This window comes from Odocoileus virginianus, unplaced genomic scaffold, assembly GCF_023699985.2.
Source record: "Odocoileus virginianus isolate 20LAN1187 ecotype Illinois unplaced genomic scaffold, Ovbor_1.2 Unplaced_Scaffold_2, whole genome shotgun sequence".
Classification (NCBI taxonomy): Eukaryota; Metazoa; Chordata; class Mammalia; order Artiodactyla; family Cervidae; genus Odocoileus; species Odocoileus virginianus.
The window spans coordinates 347728-367726 of record NW_027224264.1 but is presented as its reverse complement, the minus strand read 5'-3'; the positions used below and the strand labels follow the sequence as shown (position 1 = coordinate 367726).

The window sequence follows — 19999 nt, the reverse complement described above, 5'->3', positions numbered from 1 at the left end:
TATAAAAATTTCAAAAAATATAAATAAGCAATATGATGGGATGAACTATATTAACAATTTTTCTTCAAGGTTTATTATACACAGAAACACCCTACCTTTTCTAATCGTCCAGTGGTATATATTTCCAAATCAAAGTACTGCGGCAACTGCAACAAGTTAGTCACCTTTTCAGCATCTATAGAGTACTTTGAAATAAAAAAAATCATGTCAAAAACATCACAATAATGGTAAGGAAATATTATGATAAGTAGAAAATTCTGTATGGCATTTCCAAACAAACCCTGTTATTTCTTAACAACACTCTTGATACTGACACAAACTTACCTTAGCTAATAACTGAGGAAGGGCCACAGCAAAAAGTTCAGTGATTTTTGTCCTGTCATCCAACTGGGTCTTCTTCTCCTTTGCTGTAAGCACCTAAGGAAACACAACAGTTTCCAAGTATTTATTAATAAGCCCATTGACAGGTGCTCAAGTTAAAATATTAAAAATAAGTAATAAAATGACATTTTAAATGATGGATATAAAAATTTCTACTATAAAACTTGAAACCCAGAAGTAACAAAGAGAATAGCCTGCACATTGTTTTTTTAAAAATCTTTGAATAGTTCTAGAGACAAAATCAATACCACATTAGACTAACCTACCCTAACTTTGGATGAAAAGAAAAGCACCTAGGAAATACAGTTCATTAGCTTATATAGTCATGGAAGTGAGTAGGATTTCAGTCAACTGTAAGTTGTGCCATGATCCATGGGTTATGAATTCAATATAATTAACTACTAGTAATTGAAAAAGAACAACAACAATAAAAAGAATTGAATGCATCATATAAGTTGTAGTATTTTAACTTATATTGTATAACTGCTTCAGTTATATACAAAAACACATATAGATGTGTACTAGGTCACAATATAAAGATTATTTTTGTGCATCACAAAAGTTTGAAAGCCTGTGAAACTGTTGGTCTACAATACATGTGAACTTTGAAATAATGCAATAAAATTTAGTCCCAGGAAACAGATATTTCCCCCATTTTAATGGATGATGATCTTACTTTTATTAAAAGAAAGTCAATTTGTAAATAAATCAAAACGGACAAATACATCATTCTAAAATGATGCACAGCAGGCAATCTTTACAGGGACTGACAATCACTGTAGTAAACTAACAAAGTATCTTATAGAAGGAAAGCAGACTTCCCAAACTGCTAATGCTTTAAAATTTACTTCTAACATATTTATAAGCAAAGATCACCGAAAAAATAAAATTTAAGATTCAAAGATTTGATTATATAGACACAAATAAGAACTATAAAAAAAATTTTAAAAGAGACATATAATTTAGAATACTGAAAATATGTTGGCGTACCCTTTTTCCTGTCCCTCTCCCCACAGGAGGATGACATTCAGCAGCTTGTCTAATGGTACAAAGCATTATTTCAATCAGAGCACTCTCTTGTCTGTCTGTTAGTGCTGGGAAAAAAATAATCAGAAAGAGTTAACCTATTTTTTTCTCTATATGCCATTTATAATCATTACATAACAGTTCTTGTGCTTGTGACAGAATCTGACCTAATGTACTAAAGAAAATCCTATTACTATATCACAAAAAGGACCAGAACAAGTTAAAACTTACTAAACATTATAAATTTGTAAACTACCAGTCCACAATTTGAGAAATGAAAATACGAACAGATGAAAAAACATAAAATACAATAAAACATAATAAATGTTGACAGGAACTATACCTTTCTAATATTCATGTGTATGAAAACAAAATTACCCAAAGACTCTGAATCAACTATTTTAATGCTAAGAGATAAATAAATGGAATAAGTAAAATCTGTTTTCAAAATTGCCTAGACAACAAAAATACCATAATTAAACATCCTTACCTTCCTCTCCACTAAGTGGCTCCTCCAGCAACAAGCTATTCATACATTCCCAGTCTTTCAGCAGCTCAGTAGCACAGTCCCACATACTATCCACAAGGTATGCTGCATGCTCATGTAACTAAAATTTAAAAAGAACAATGTGCTCTTAGACAAATATCATACTAGCCTTAATCAAAAGAATGGAAGCTTTGTTGGTACCATACACAAACTCAAACAACAATGTTTTTTAATGTCAAGTGGAAGAAAGGAAAGAGAAGAATTGTCTTGCTAAGTGTAAGTAAACAGTTAGGTATTACCATTTCTCACAATAAGCATTAATATGAAAATTGTTTTTGAAGAGACTATATGCATGCATTTAGTTATTACCTGACTCAAAACAGTCATCTTGTTTGAAGTCTCACCCACGGAGTGGATGCACTGCCTGGGACCTTTTCCCAATTGGGACTCCAGATGTGCTGTGACACGGGACTTCCCAGCACTGTTTAAGTCTGGATGTTGGTCAAAACCCAATTTGGTGATGTATCTCTGCTCTTTCTATTTCTCTTTTCTTTTAATGTTAGTATATTGAAAGTAAGCTAGATAATTCTCTAATAAATATTGTATTATTTATTTGTATATAACGAGTGGCTTATTTTGTTAACAAATCCTTTGAACCTGAGACGAAAGTGAAAACTTTCAGCAAAACATTAATTGGCACTGTGAGCAGGATTTGTGAGACAAAATGCCACTCTTTAAGAAAAAAAGAGATTAAGGTTGATGAAGTTTTTATTCCCAGATGGGAAGATTCACCTTATTGCTCATTAGCTAGTGAATGGGATGTATTCACTGAATTATGTGAGAATTGGAACCTTAAATTTTGCGGCTTGTCCTGACAGAGAAAGGTTAAGAATGTGCCGCGCTAGGTGAGAGGCTGGATGGTCCTCTCCCTACCGTAAGGTACATGAATTTAACTTTAAATTGTCTAATGAGAAGTTAGACATAATTGGAAAAAGAATTATGTGATTTTTGAGGACAATTGTCCATGTTACAATGCCAAACTTATATTTTAGTTAATCAAATCACTATTTAAGTCGGCTCTCCCAGTGTCCCCCACTCCCCTTTCTTTCGCCTTTATTTGCCCTGTTGCTGCCTTACACCCCTCCATCTGCCTCTGTCTCCCTCTCCATCAGCTAATCCCCTTCTAACTTTTCCAATGTATCAGTGCGGAGAGGGTAAGCCCAATTTCCTCCACTCCTTCCCCCACTTTAGCAATTATTTTTTTCCTGTCCTGTTCAGAGTCAACTTGAGCACTATTCGGTCAATATTTTAGCTATAAAACTATGGATACAGAAACAAAAGATTGCCAGGAGAAATATCAATAACCTCAGATATGCAGATGACACCACCCTTATGGCAGAAAGCGAAGAACTAAAGAGCCTCTTGATGAAAGTGAAAGAAGAGAGTGAAAAAGTTGGCTTAAAACTCAACATTCAGAAAACTAAGATCATGGCATCTGGTCCCATCACTTCATGGCAAATAGATGGAGAAACAGTGGCAGACTTTATTTTCTTGGGCTCCAAAATCACTGCAGATGGTGATTGCAGCCATGAAATTAAAAGACACTTGCTCCTTGAAAGAAAAGTTATGACCAACCTAGACAGCATATTAAAAAGCAGAGACATTACTTTACCAACAAAGGTCCATCTAGTCAAGGCTATGGTTTTTCCAGTGGTCATGTATGGATGTGAGAGTTGGACTATAAAGAAAGCTGAGTGCCAAAGAATTGATGCTTTTGAACTGTGGTGTTAGAGAAGACTCTTGAGAGTCCCTTGGACTGCAAGGAGATCACAACCAGTCCATCCTAAAGGAAATCAGTCCTGAATATTCATTGGAAGGACTGATGCTGAAGCTGAAACTCCAATACTTTGGCCACCTGATGTGAAGAACTGACTCATTAGAAAAGACCCTGATGCTGGGAAAGGGGATAAGGGGACGACAGAGGCATCACCGACACAATGGACATGAGTTTGAGTAAACTCCGGGAGTTGGTGATGGACAGGGAGGCCTGGCGTGCTACAGTCCATGGGGCTGCAAAGAGTCGGACTCGACCAAACTGAACAGAAAGGCAAGATGACTTTTTTGGCACAGGATGGCCATGATATTCTTTAGACTCTGGAGAAAAGTGGTTAAAATGAATTTTTTTTTTTTTTTTTTTTGAAACTGCAAAACCAGTTCTTTTTACATATGCAATTAAAAACAGCTAGCTTTTAAAAAAGGTCTGCCTAGAAAAAAGCTTGAAGTTAACCTTTGCCTGGGCTTTCCAGATGGTACTAGTGGTAAGGTATCTGTCTGCCAATGCAGGATATGCAAGAGACAAGGGTTCAATCACAGGGTTTGGAAGATCCCCTCAAGGAATCCCCTGGGCAGAGGAATTTAACTTACAGTTGGAGCCCTGGTGGGCTACAGTCCATGGGGTCACAAAGAGTTTGAGAGGACTGAAGCAATTTAGGACAGCACACAACCTTTGCCATGTCCTTGAAATACAGAGCCCAATGTGCCCAAGACCTCAGCTTTGGGCAAATGGAAATTTCAAGCCAAGGTTAAAAAAAGAAAAAGGGCAAGACAGAAAAGAGTCAAAGAGACATTTTAAATCTCAAGTGGAAAACTATGAGATCTCTGTCTGTCTGTCTGTCTGGATTTATCTATGTCTCAGTGTGTGTCTTTGTTTTTGGATAATATGAGGTTAATTTGTAAATGAGCTCTAATTCAATTGGCTTAAAGAAAAGTAAGCGCTTACAAATCAAACAATTACAAGAGAAATTAACCTAAATGAATTTCAGGTTCACGTGAACTGGGAAATATTCAATATTAAATATCTAGTATTAATGCTTGTTTGCTAATCTAATTAAGACATTCTGAGTCACTGATAAAAGAGATTGTGAATTTTTTGCCTTTAAGTGATTTATATTTGTTTTAAAAATCTTTTGTTATTTTGGTAAAGTAAGTAAGCATTCTCTATGAAGATTATAGTACATGTAGATAAAGCTCATTCTGCTTCTACAAAATTAACCCCTCACTGTCAAACTATTGCTATCCTGATGCCCTTAAAACATGGCAAATAGTCTACTCCTAAATTGGGGAATTTAAAATGGGCAAGCAACAGCTGTAAATCAAAGAGTCAGGGCTATGGGAAATCCAAGACAGCCACTTGGCTTTTCCTGGCTCCCTGACAAACCTCATTTTTATTTGATGGGATAAAGCCTTCCCTGGCTGCAGGGTTAATGCCCTCACAATGAAAAATGTTTATGTTTCACTGAACATTAAATTCCAGTTTTGTTACTCACTTCTGAGATAGTTCCTTGTTGTTATATTATTTAAAATTTAATTAAGTTGTTAAAAGGACACTCTAATTTTGTTTCTAAAGCTTATATCAGTAGTCAATCTTTAGATAAAGATCAAACGCTCCATGATGTACAACCAGGAGATTAACACCTGGCTATAATCATTTAACTAAGTCAGATGACCTGGGGTATACTGGGCTATACCTAATGAAAGTTCTTGACTTAAATTCTTGCTTGTGACCTTACTAATAACTGCTAGCTATATTATTTTCTATGTTGTCTGTTTAAAAATTTGTTGTCTCTTACATTACCAAGTATGTGACTGAGCCACTGATAAAATGATATATATAGTTCCACAGAAGATCAATGATCACAATAATGTAACTCTAGATATTCCCTCTTGCTGCCTCTTCCCATATCTTCCTGGATCAAGAGGTTAGCAAGACAGGAATGGTCTGGAGACTTTTGCTATTCACAGGGCCTAGTCCAATGACAGCACAGAGTGGCTTATCAATGGAATCTTCACCAGACCTGGTATTGAGCCTTTCCAGCACCATGGGACACAACAGCCATGAAATGCCCCCCAAAGTATGGTCAAATCTGTGGCGATGAAGGGGCCCTGCCAACTGGAAACTGGCTCTTGCAGACTACCTCTGAAAAGATTAAATCATGGCCACTACAACTGCTGAATTTCAACACCTTCTAAAAGGAATTCAGGATGGATATCAGAAATTAGACACTCAATCTGTGCTCTGGGAAAAATGGACAGAATAGGCCTTCAGATAGTCAGATGTTTTCAGGCAAAGATTTTTTCTTTTTTATGAGCACAAATTCTTGCATCTTCTCATACCTACAGAAACACTGACATCATGGGCCAATGTCTGGTCCTACTTCTCCTGGCTAGCCTTTCTTCTAGGTACCTTGACAGTTTCTACTTTTATGCATCTTTAACCCTCTTGTTAAGTTGTTTCTTTGAGAATGCAGCAAATGGATCTCCAAATGGTAATACAATAATGTCACCTGGCCAACACCCAAGACAACTTCACCTGCCCTACTGTTGGCCAATAGAAGCATAAAATCATAGACTCTTGCAAAGGTGGTTAAATTATCTAGACTTTGATAACTGCACCCATTTACTGACAGACTGTGACAAGGCTACAGAAGGACTGCTGTATGGACCAACTTCTCAAGTTGGAGAACTCTGCTTATTGAAACGCTCCATCAAATACTATAAATAGACTATTCTCACTAAAACCTACAAGATGTTCTACACTGTTACTTACAGAATTAATAAGACTGCTTGTGTTACTTTACCTTGTTTCTGTGTTCTTCAGCCTAAACAGTCCTGGGGACTTTTAGGGAAATGAAATGAATAGCCTTGTTTAGGCTTCAGAGACAAAGCAGAGCAGGCCTCTGACCTTGCTTCTAACCTGCCTGGACACTGCCCTGACTGGGAGTGACTGGGAGTGACTGCCTGCTGTGAGTGCAAGACTTGCAGCACCATAGATAAAATGGGGAAGACATCTTGAGATGGTTGAGCCCCTGGAGGGGGCCTGGCCAATCAAGCCCAGGCTTAGCAGCAGTTTTACAAGACAAAACAAACATCATTAACAAAAAACCAGGCTTGCAATTTGGTCACAGACTGATGACGATATCAGTTTGCATCCTGGGATTATAAACAGGAACCCAAACTGCAATCTTTGAAGTCTCACCCACAGCCTGGGACCCTCTCCCAATTGGGACCCCAGATGTGCTGTGACACAGGACTTTGAGTCAAAACCAAATTTGGTGATGTACTCTCTGGTCTATTTCTCTTTTCTTTTAATGTTAGTATATTGAAAGTAAGCTAGATAATTCTCTAATAAATATTTGTATTATTTATTTGTAAAAAAAAAAAAAGTCATCACTTGGTATCCAAGGGGGACTACTTCCAAGACCACACATAGATTTTCCAAAGATGCTCAAGTTAATGATATAAAGTTAAGTGAAGGTGAAAGTCGCTCAGTCATGTCCGACTCTGCAACCCCATGGACTTTACAATCCATGGAATTCTCCAGGCCAGAATAGTGGAGTGGGTAGCCTTTCCCTTCTCCAGTGGATCTTCCCAACACAAGGATCAAACCCAGGTCTCTTGCATTGCAGGCCCATCCTTTACCAGCTGAGCCACAAAGGAAGCCCAGTGATGTAAAATGGTATAGTATTTACACATAACCTACTCTCATCCTTTCATATACTTTAAATCAACTCTAGATAACTTATAATACGTAATACAATGCAAATACTATGTGAATAGTTGACAGTACATGGCAAATTTAAGTTTGGTTTTTTCAAACTTCTGGAATTTTTAAAATAATATTTTCAATCCACTATTGGCTGAATCCCCTGTTGGCTGAATCTGTGGATATAGAATGCAGAGATGGGGTGGGGGGCTGGCAATTGTATTACATAAGTGAACTACTCTCAGTTATACACTACAAATATATTATAACATAATGGGAGTGGTAATGATTATGTAAAACATAAAATACATGATTACTTATCAATTCATTGACTTCCCTGGTGGCTCAGATGGTAAAAGCATCTGCCTACAATGTGGGAGACCTGGGTTCAATCCCTGGGTCTGGAAGATCCCCTGGAGAAGGAAATGGCAACCCACTCCAGTACTCTTGCCTGGAAAATCCCATGGACGGAGGAGCCTGATAGGCTACAGTCCATAGGGTGGCAAAGAGTTGGACACAACTGAGTGACTCCTCTTTCACTTTTCACTTTATCAATTCACTATGTAAGTAAATCATTTCTCTTCAGTGTGTGAAGCTTTAAAGGGCCCTACAATACCAGACCACCTGACCTGCCTCTTGAGAAACCTGTATGCAGGTCAGGAAGCAACAGTTAGAACTGGACATGGAACAACAGACTGGTTCCAAATAGGAAAAGGAGTAAGTCAAGGCTGTATATTGTCACCCTGCTTATTTAACTGCTATGCAGAGTACATCATGAGAAACGCTGGACTGGAGGAAGCACAAGCTGGAATCAAGATTGCTGGGAGAAATATCAATAACCTCAGATATGTAGATGACACCACCCTTATGGCAGAAAGTGAGGAAGAACTAAAGAGTCTCTTGATGAAAGTGAAAGAGGAGAGTGAAAAAGTTGGCTTAAAGCTCAACATTCAGAAAACTAAGATCATGGCATCTGGTCCCATCACCTCATGGGAAATAGATGGGGAAACAGTGGAAACAGTGGCAGACTTTATTTTTCTGGGCTCCAAAATCACTGCAGATGGTGATTGCAGCCATGAAATTAAAAGATGCTTACTCCTTGGAAGGAAAGTTATGACCAACCTAGATAGCATATTAAAAAGCAGAGACATTACTTTGTCAACAAAGGTCCGTCTAGTCAAGGCTATGGTTTTTCCAGTGGTCATGTATGGATGTGAGAGTTGGACTGTGAAGAAAGCTGAGCACTGAAGAATTGATGCTTTTGAACTGTGGTGTTGGAGAAGACTCTTGAGAGTCCCTTGGACTGCAAGGAGATCCAACCAGTCCATCCTAAAGGAGATCAGTCCTGGGTGTTCATTGGAAGGACTGATGCTGAAGCTGAAACTCCAATACTTTGGTCACCTCATGCAAAGAGTTGACTCATTAGAAAAGACCCTGATGCTGGGAGGGATTGGGGGCAGGAGGAGAAGGGGACGACAGAGCATGAGATGGCCGGATGGCACCACCAATTCAAAAGACATGAGTCTGAGTAAACTCCAGAAGTTTGCGTTTACTCCAGTTTGAATAAACTCCCTGTCCTAGTGATGGACAGGGAGGCCTGGTGTGCTGCGATTCATGGGGTCACAAAGAGTCGGACACGACTGAATGACTGAACTGAACTGAACAGCTCTCCAACTCATTTTAGGAGACAAGCATTACCATGATACCAAAACCCATCAAAGACATTTAAATACACACAGATACCAACACACTGCATGAACATGGAGAAAACATTCTCCAAAAAATCAGTAAACTGAAACCAACAATATATAAAAAGGATAACAGATCACAACTAAATAGAGGTTAGGTTATCCTAGGAATGCAAGGTTGAGTCAACATTCAAAAAACCAATCAATATAATTTACCACATTAATGTAATGAAAGATAAAATAAAAGATAAAGAAAAAGCACTGGACAGAAGTCAACATCCACTCATGATAAAACTTCTCAGCACCCACACACTTATGGACAATCAATCTTTGACAAGTGAGAATAGAATATTCAATGGAAAAAAGATAGTCTCTTCAGCAAGTGGTGTTGGGAAAGTTGGACAGCCACATGTAAATCAATGAAGTTAGAACACACCCTCACACCATACACAAAAATAAACTCAAAATGGCTTAAAGACTTAAATATAAGACATGACATCATAAAACTCCTAGAAGAAAACATTCTCTGACATAAATCATAGTGTTCTTAGGTCAATCTCTCAAGGCAAAAGAATAAAAACAAAAGCAAACAAATGCAACCTATTCAAACTTATAAGCTTTTGCATAGCAAAGGAAAGAATAAACAAAATGAAAAGATAACCTAATGACTGGGAGAAAACATTTGCAAACAATGTGATGGACAAGGGCTTAATTGACAGAATATACAAACAACTCATACAACTCAATATCAAAAACAAACAAACAAACAATCTAATCAAAAAATGGACAGAACATCTAAACAGACATTTCTCCAAAAACTTACAGATGGCCAAGAGGCACAGGAAAAGAAGCTTATCATTGTTAATTATTTGAGAAATGCAAATCAAACTACAATGAGGTACGACCTCACACTGCTCAGAATGGCCATGTCTACAAATAATAAAAGGCTGAAAAGGATGTGGAGAAAAGGGAACCCTTCTACAATGTTGGTGGGAATGTAAATTGGTGCAGCCACTACAGAGAACAGTATGGAGGTTCCTCAAAAAACTAAAAATAGAGTTGCCATATGATCCAGCAATCCCACTCCTGGGCATATATCCAGAGAAAACTATAATTTGAAAAGATACATGCACCCCTATGTTCATAGCAGCACTATTTACAATAGCCAAGATATGGAAACAAATTAAACATCCATCAACAGATGAATGCAAGCTGTGGTACAGGGACCTCCCTAGCAGTCCAGTTGTTAAGATAATGAAATAAGGCCATTTGCAACAACACGGATGGACCCAGAGATTAGCATACTAAGCAAAGTCAGAAAGAAAAAGACAAATACCATATGATATCACTTATATGTAGAATCTAAAATATGATACAAACTTATCTACAAAACAAAAACAGACTCACAGACATAGAGAATAGACTTGTGGTTGCCAAGGCAGAGGAAGAGGTGGGGAAGAGAAGAACTTGGTGCTTGGGATTAGCAGATGCAAGCCATTATACATAAGAGGGGTAAAAAAGAAGGTTCTAGTACAGCACAGGGAAGTACTCAAAGTACTCCTTTGATAAACCATAATAAAAAAATGTGAAAAGTATATGTGTGTCTGTGTATATAAACTGAGTCACTTTGCTGAATCAATTATGTTTCAATAAAATTAAAAAAAAACTTCTCAGCAAAAGAAGGGGTAGGAGGAAACATCCTCAATATAATAAGCAGCTACACAACACCTGTAACTAAAAACATAATTAATGCTGAAATACTGGATGCTTTTCCCTTAAGATCAGGAACAATCAAATCTATCCTCTCTCACCATTTCTATTCAACATTCTACTCAATGTCCTAGCCAGTACAATAAGGCTGGGGAAACAAATGGCAAAAATGTAGGAAAGGAAAAAGTAAAATTATCATTACTTGCAAATGACTTGATTGCATATTATAGAAAATCCTAAGAATTTTAATAAAAATTTACTTTAAAAGTGAATTTAGCAAAACTGCAGTAAGAGGTCAATATGCAAAACCCAACTGTATTTCTCTATACTAGAAAACAACAACAATCATCATCACAGGTACCAAATATTGGGAACTAACAAAATGCTAGATCTGTGCTAATAGTTTTATATGGGTTATCTCAGTGCTATCTAAGAAATTGTTATCCACACATTTAAAAGGAAAATGGGCTTAAGAAAGGTTAAGTAACTGAATCAAGGTTATATTAACATGAAGTAGAGAAGTCAAATCGGTAATCAGGTCTTTCTAGCTCCCAAAATTTATGCTTTTAGCACTACATATAAGTCATATTATTTGAGTATCTTACTAACATAAATTGGTAGAACTCTATGTTATCCATCCAACACTTACTGTGATATTTGGAAGATTTTAAGATTTACATCATTTTAACCCCATCTCTGAATTGTTTTGAACATAAGTATAAAATGAACAACATCAACTAACCTCACTTTCCAGAAAGAAAAAAACCAATGTCTTAACAAGGTTGGCATTTGGACCCTGTCGTCCCCTTCTTTTCATCATCCCATCCTCCTCTGGATCTCGACGACTAAAGAGCCTAAGATCAATGCAAAATACTTTTAAAACAAACAAAAATATTTCTTAATTAAGAAATTTTAAAAACCTGTCTGGATTCCATCTTTAAGCAACTAACAGAGGAATAAATTGGAGCCGGGTAGGTACAGTACTGTCCAACATTATACCCAAGTAACTGCTATAAACCTTTTCCATTTCACACTTGATGGTACTTCTAAATGTTTCTGAATGATTTCTTTTTGAATATCTTACGGCATGTTATACAATTATTTCTTTTTACAAAAGTAACACAATAACTAACCTATACCATTTATGCACATATATTACAAATATTCTTCTCCTTAAAAATGACATATCTTTTCCTCCTATCCTTCCTGCACAATAATCCCAAAGTCTGAACTTAGTGGCCTTTTTCTATGGATATCATGGTCATTCTTATAAACAACAAAAAAAGTTATCACTGGATAATAATGAATAAAAAATTGTAGCATAAATACTTTGTATCATGTACTCTTAATAAACCTGTCACCTCAAATGAGCATTTTAATAAAATCTTACAAAGGTATAATTTAGTCCATATGTTTCCATTTTCTTTAAAACCATTACATGATATCTGCTGAATATTTTCAGTGATCAGATATTCACACCGCTACTACCTAATCTGAAGTGTTAAATAGCAATATAAATGTTAAGAGACTAAAGGATTCTTGTGGTTCTTATATCAAACTGTTATCAAAGTACTTTTATTATATTCAAAAGACTTTAAAATAAATAAAAATAGGCTTAAGACCTGTACTGAATAAATTTTTAATAAGTCATATTTATACATATTTTATAACAGTAAATTACTGCCATTAAAGTGACTTTAGAAAATGAACAATAGAAATGCAGATTTACTTTTTGTACAGAAATTCTCCTGCTGCTACTGCTACTGGCCGATGAGCTGAATAAACCAGATGATAGACATTTTCACAATCTTCTGCAGTAAGAACTTCTTCACTACTCCTGAAAACAAATAAGCAATAGCAGTTTGCAAAACAATGTTGTAATTTTAAGTTTACTGGTACAAAAATTCATACTCATACATTAAAAAATAGTACATTTTCACTTTTAAACTTGTGTTTTAAAAAAAGGTCATTAAGAAGTTGTTTCAAGAAGAAATCAAGCTTACTTGATTATCATCTATTAGTAAAAGCATCCTCTGACAAAAGAGCTGAGTATTTTGTGAACACCCAAGATTAACCAGTAAGACCTAAAATTAGGGTGAATATCAGGCATAAAGAAATATATACCAAGAGAAATAACTACATGACAAGTTGCTAAAGGGAAATGAAGACAAAATAATATAAACTAACATAGAAAATAAAGTAGTGGCATGCTCAGTGTGTGCGTGTGTGCTCAGTCATGTCCGACTCTGGAATCCCATGGACTGTAGCCCACCAGATTCTTCTGTCCATGGAATTCTCCAGGCAAGAATACTGGAGTGGGTTGCCATTTCCTCCTCCAAGGGATCTTCCCCACCCAGGGATCGAACTGGCATCTCTTGTGTCTCCTACATTGGCAGGCAGATTCTTTACCATTTGAGACACTTGGAGCTTAGTTAATAATCAAAGAAAACACTTTGCATGTTATTTCATGGCAATATTAAGGATACAATTTTGCAACATTAAAATATATTAACACCCCAGTTACCTCACAATGATGAAAAATAATACTTCATTCACCATGTACTAAACATCATATAAAACAATGCAAAATAATTTTTCCAAATAATAAAATTTAAGTGCCAAAGACATTTAATTACAATTTATCATTAAAAAAAACTCACTAAAATATAGTGCTCATTTTATTGATCTTACTTTAAGAGAAGAAAGTAAACCTAACAAATCTTGGTAAATCAAAGTCATTATTAGGCCCATCAACCACAGAACCCCAGGGTAAACCTTGCTGAGTTTTCCAAAACAAGACCCTGTGTTTGAAGTTCTGGCGTCTGGCACCTCTTTCCCCCTAATATGCTTTTAGTCTGCTGTGAGGTAAACAATCTACCCCTTTTTTTTTAACTATTATATGCAAATTTGGAATCCTAGGACCACCACTGGAAAAAAAAGCCTAAGGATATTAGACAGAGCTCAGAGTCTTTTTGGTTTTCTGCTGTGCACAAAGTTTCCAGAAGTCTGATGTCTAAGGAAATATTACTTCTTTGAGGGAAAAATGAAACCAAAATGTTAAAAGTTTCAAAAGCACTTTACCTCAATGTATAATACTGGATCATTTGTTGAAAAACCATTTTTTGCCATTTTATAACTACACATAAATACACACACATATTGAATCAAATCAAACTACAGCAAATTTGAGGTAGTTCACTAATTTTAACCCATAAGGAATGTTTCTACAAGTTTCAGTTATTAGGTAAATACATGACTGAAACTACGAAAAAAGGTGTCCACATGGTATTACAGAGGAAGAGGGGAAAAGCTATAGAAATTAAGTAGAGTACTACTATTTTCTTATTTAATTCAGGACAGTTTTATAACATATGCATATATAATAATTTATAATTTTTAAACCCAAAGAAAAATGCAATAGTTAAGACTGCTCAAAATCCCCCCAGTTAGTGAATTCTCAGAAAACGTCAGTGTATATAGATCTACCTTGTGTTTTTTTTTTATTTTTAATTTTTATTTCATATTGGAATATAGTTGATTTACTATGTATGTTACAATAGTTTCAAGTGTGCAGCAACATGATTTAGTTATACATATATACATATTTATTTTTCAGATTCCTTTTCCCATAAAGGTTATTACAGAGTACTGAGCAAAGTTCCCTGTGCTATACAGTAGGTCTATTGATTATCTATTTTATATATAACAGGGTTAATCTCAACCTACCAATTTAAATTAGGAGGTAGAGCTGCCGTCATTTTAATAACTGCAAATGGGGTTGACAACCACACTCCTCACAATGGACTGCTGCATTAAATGAGATAACCCCTATAAGGCGCTTCTATTAGCTGTTATCTTATATATTAATTCTTCCTCCATTGATAATCATCTAGAATATTTCCAATATTCTATTACATAACAGTACTATATTAGAGAATGAGAACATTTTAAATTTTGGATACCACCAAGCTTTTTTCACCAGGGCTTCCCAGGTGGCTCAGATGGTAAAGTGTCTGCCTGCAATGTGGGAGACCCGGGTTCAATCCCTGGGTCAGGAAGATCCCCTGGAGAAGGAAATGGCAACCCACTCCAGTACTCTTGCCTGGAAAATTTCCATGGATGGAGGAGCCTGGTAGGCTACAGTCCATGGGGTTGCAAAGAGTCAGACACAACTGAGCGACTTCACTTTCACACTTTTCTCCAAAGATGCTATACCAATTTATAGTCCCATCAGTAAAGTTTATGGGTTTGTTTCTGCATAGCCTTATGCAACTAGTGTATTACCAAACATATTAATCTTTGAAAAAAAACAGGTTAAAAAAAGTCTCATTTTAATATACATGTCTCTAAGTATGACCAAACATCTTTTTGCATGTTTAATTTTTTATTTTCTTTTCTGTCAGTAACATGGTTCCTAACTTTTGACTCTTTTACTACTGGGTTTCTGTTCTTTTTACTGATTTATTGAAAGTGACTCCTACAGTGCAAATCTTCTGCCCAGTCTGTCATTTGTTTTCTGAGTTTACATTATGGCATATACATATTTGTAGTTTTTTATGTAGTTAAAATTCAGTAATTTTTTTAATGTCTAGGTTTTATGCCATTCTCAGAAAGATACTGCCAGTTTACATATAAAATTAAAATGTTTAATCTTCTCAGTTTTCATCTAACACTTTTAATGATTTCATTTATTTACATTTAGACATTTCATCCATCCTGAAAATATTTCTGTATAAGGACTGAAATATGAATCCAATTTAATTTTCTCCCAAATAGAACCTAAGTGTTATAAAATCATTTATGTTGATATAAAACCACCCTTACCCTACACTAGGTTCCTAGATACATTTAAGTTTGTCTCTATTCTTTATTCTGTGTCACTCATTTCTGTCTGTTTACACACCAGTACCAAAACTTAAAAGTAACTAGGGTGAGGAGAAGGAGAGATAAAATAGGAGTTTGGGATTAACATATACACACTGTTACATATAAAACAGATAACCAGCAAGGACTTACTACATAAATGTATAACTGAATCACTTTGCTATACACCTGAAACTAACACAATATTGTAAATCAATTATACTTCAATTTTAAAAAATTAGTATTAATAATAATAAAGTCAATGTTCTTTTACAATTTTGACTTAAAATCATAGTGGGCAGTCATCTCTCATTAGTTTTTATCAGAATTTTGCTGGCCACTCTTACATGATGACTTACTGATATTCATATGAGTATCAGAATTAGAATGTTATTAAAAGGCCTTTGTGACAGGCAATTCAGGATGGACATGTACAGACTTTTGTTTTTAAAACTGGATAACCAACAAGGACCTACTATATAGCACAGGGAACTCTGCTCAATGTTATGTGGCAGCCTGGATGGGAGGGTGGAGTTTGGGGGAGAATGGATACATGTATATGTATGGCTGAATCCCTTCACTGTTCACCTCTGAAACTATCACAACATATTCGTTAAATGGGTATACCCCAATATAAAATAAAAAAATAAAATAAAAAGCCCTTAGCAACTAACTGGATCATGTTAAAAACCTAAATGTTCACTGATGGATGAATACATAAAATGTGGTATACTGAGTGTCAAAAAGGAATGAAATTCTGATATATGACATAACATGGATGAACTCTGGGACATCATGCTAAGTAAAACACGCCTGATATAAAAGGTCAAATATTACGTACTTTCACTTAAATGAGGTACCTAAAATAGTCAAATTCAGAGATGAAAAGTAGACAATACGATGCAAAATCATACTGTGCAGTCCTCTACAGAGTATCAGTATGAAATGATAAAAATAATATGGAGATGGATAATGGTGATGATGGCTGCACAGCAATATGAATGTACTTAATTCCACTGATCTGTACACTGAAATATGTTTAAGTGGTTTAAATGTTACATGTATCACCACAATCTTTTTAAAAAGGGGAAAAGTGAATTGCATCAATCCTAAAATTGTGTCAATTTTAACATAATATGTTTTTAAATTCAGATTGTTTACAGAAAGTTTCCGTAAATACTAATTTCTAAAAGTGTGACAAAATACAACACATATATTTAACACACTCGAGTGTTTAACTTAATTTCAAGAGCATCTAAAGAAAACTAGGCAAGAGGATGCAAACACATGAATTCCCAGCTCAGTTAGAATTTTCTAGTTCACCGGTCCTCTCTTCCTATCTTCTCGACTTTACATGAGAAAACTAAACTTCTTGCTGTAAAACTCCAAGTTATTGAAATTTAGACATAGATAAATTTAAACCAAGTATGCTAATGTATTTTTAAGATATGTAGACATCAGCAATATGCAGTAAATACATACTTACTGTAAAACGAGAGTGAGTAATTTTATTGCTTGTACTGCAACATCATATTCTTTGTCAAGGGTCATAGAAACAATTCTATCCTAAGGACGAAAAAAATAAAATATTTTTAAAGGGAAACCAAGAGAAAAATACTTGAAAATAACAGGTAAATGTTAAATACTTAGAGTAATACTAACCTTGAACCGACTGGTAAATAGCTCCAGTTTGGAATTAAGTTCTTTGTTATAATAAAGTCCTTGTAGAGCAGTGAGACATTTAAGTCTTACCTCACCTTGCTGAATTAAATGAGAGGAGAAAATGCATTAAAACTTTGCATATTTTCAACCTGATCACACAAGATATATACCACATCTTCTACTTTAAATATGTTCTATACTATGGTATTTCTTCAGAAACTCTCATCCTTGACAATGCAAAAACAGGAATCAATACATTCATTTAAGACTAAGTACCTTTGGGTTACTATTACTGTAGGTCAAATGAAAATATTTTGAAAATTTTTTCGGAGCAATGCTATTGTGAAAGATGATAGTAGCATATTTCACAGTAAGTTTTCCTTTATAGAAAATAATATTTGTAAGGGATATATACAAAGATCAAGGCTAGGTGAAGAGACAGCCTAAGGGAAAGGCAGATTAATAAAAAAAATTAAAAAGGTCAGAGGTCAAGTGGTAATTTATAATCTGGCTAAGATATATGTTTATCAAGAGAATCAAAATTAAAGAAATTTATGTATATACATAGCACTTATATATTAACAGAGTAAGAATTCTTCTTACTACTCTTAAGAAATGTTTTACCACTAACCACCATCACCTACATGATCCTGTTGCTTCAGTACAAAAATTGTTTCATGATCGAAGGCTAAATCAGTGCCCAAGATTCAAAAATCTAGGGTACTTTATGTGATAGAGACCATATTTTCATGGAACAGACAGAAAAGAATAAAGGAGAGAAGTCTACAGGAATGTGCTCCCAGTTATATGTATATGCAGATAATTCACTACGAATGAGAGTAGCACACAGCTATGCCTATACAGAAAGAAAAGCACTATATATATCTTACCTTATCATGCATAGTCCAACCAACGTATTTTAAATAACTGTCATTAAGAAAGGCATCACTATACATTTTCATCCAAATGCCAATTTCTTCAATGCAAATAGCTCGGATTTCAGCTATTGCATCACTGCATGGAAGAAAGAAAATTATGCATATTAGTGTCAGTATACCACAGGACTTGTGGATTCTTTATGCAATGCCAATACTTCATACCTACCATGAACATACTACTACCTTAAGTATTACTGGGGATTTACAAGAATTGAAGCATGGCCCCTAAATGCCAAGAGCTTACAGTCTAGTTGTCGAAGTACAATTATCACCAAATAAATATTTAAAGTTAAATAAACCTACAAACAAAATCCAACCCCCACCTTCTCTATCATGTCATACCCTAGCCTTTATTTACACCTGCTGGACATGGTGTATTCACAAGACAGTCGGAACATTAGTCTGGTTACAGCGTATTTTCCAGGCGAGAATTAGTTACACCTAATACCGAGGTCAAGCTCAATTTGTATTTGAACATCATACTAAATTATTCTGAATTCATCCTGTAGGTACTGGTAAGTCATTCAACGCTTTTGGGTAGAGGAATGATTCAACAAAAGAACATTTTAAGACAATTGCAATAATCTCTAGAATGATGAAGGAATAGACTAAGGTAATAGTGACAGTAGAAATAAAAAGATAAGAACAGACAAAAGGATACTACAAAGGAAGTATTAACCTGATGTAGTAACTGCCAAATTAAGAAAATGACATAATTAAATAAAAATGCCACCAATATTTAAAGAACAGGTTACAGCAGAAATGGTGGTTAAGACCACCTATTTCTTTCCTCTGCTCATTCAAAATAAGGGCAACAATTCATTTAAATCTACCCAAATTTTCCCACTGATATGCAAATCGAAGAGCAAAGAATCAGTTATCAAAACGTACAGTCTCTGCTAACACAGTACATACAAAAGCAATTAAGTGTTCTGTACCCTCACTCCTAGTTAACAATAGTAGCTTCCATTTTCTGGGCATCTACAAGTCAAGCACAACATTCCCCCATTTTTCAGATAGAAAATAAAGTGCAGAGCAGTTAAGTAACTTGCCTAGAGTGTCCCAATCAGTGGAAGACCTTAGATTCTAACACTGATCTTACTCTTAACACCGTTACCACTAAATTTATATTGCCTAAACCACTAAATAACCAAACTTGAAGAGAATAAGAGTTACATAGAAAAAACTGTCCTGACTTACCGGTATCTATGTACAAACACTCCCTTAAATATTGCATTCATCATATTTTCTATTTCATCTTGATTTTCTTGAAGCTGAAAAGAACATATCATTTCTTTGCAATTGTAATAGGAAACAATCAAAAGAACATGTAAAAGTTGGTACAAACACAAATGTAGGTTTCTCCAGAGTTTTGATATTTTCATGCAATTTTTAATTTCACTAAACGAAAAGTGTCCACACAGAAAAACTAAAAGCTGTTGCATAAAAGGTAGCTAAACTCCCCTGATACCTGGAATATTTGTACACTGTTGTTAATGTCACTGCTAATGTTTAGCTGGTTGACTAATTTTTTCAGATGGTCACATATTTCTATTGTATAAATTTATGTAAAGAAATCTTTTAAGTAGTTTATTATATTACTTATCTATTAAATAACATATATGTTCATATCAAAAAAGAACAATGCTTCATCTTGGTCTTTAGCATCTGAAAATTAACTCATGTTATCTAACGCCTGATC

At 35.2% G+C, this 19999-nt stretch overlaps 1 protein-coding gene across 5 annotated transcripts in view; it reads right to left on the bottom strand.

The window, feature by feature from the left end:
- The window catches only part of STAG2 (STAG2 cohesin complex component), a 130445-nt gene that overhangs the window by 38016 nt on the left and 72430 nt on the right, over window positions 1-19999 (bottom strand). For all 5 annotated transcript variants that reach the window (XM_020894262.2, XM_070462276.1, XM_070462273.1 and 2 more), the window contains 10 exons: window positions 19498-19571; window positions 18250-18373; window positions 17360-17458; window positions 17184-17263; window positions 12564-12671; window positions 11577-11688; window positions 1898-2015; window positions 1372-1475; window positions 325-417; window positions 96-185 (listed from right to left, as the gene is read on the bottom strand). In XM_020894262.2, the coding sequence (XP_020749921.1) occupies window positions 96-185; window positions 325-417; window positions 1372-1475; window positions 1898-2015; window positions 11577-11688; window positions 12564-12671; window positions 17184-17263; window positions 17360-17458; window positions 18250-18373; window positions 19498-19571 (1002 nt within the window). The remainder of the gene's footprint in view (window positions 1-95; window positions 186-324; window positions 418-1371; window positions 1476-1897; window positions 2016-11576; window positions 11689-12563; window positions 12672-17183; window positions 17264-17359; window positions 17459-18249; window positions 18374-19497; window positions 19572-19999) is intronic.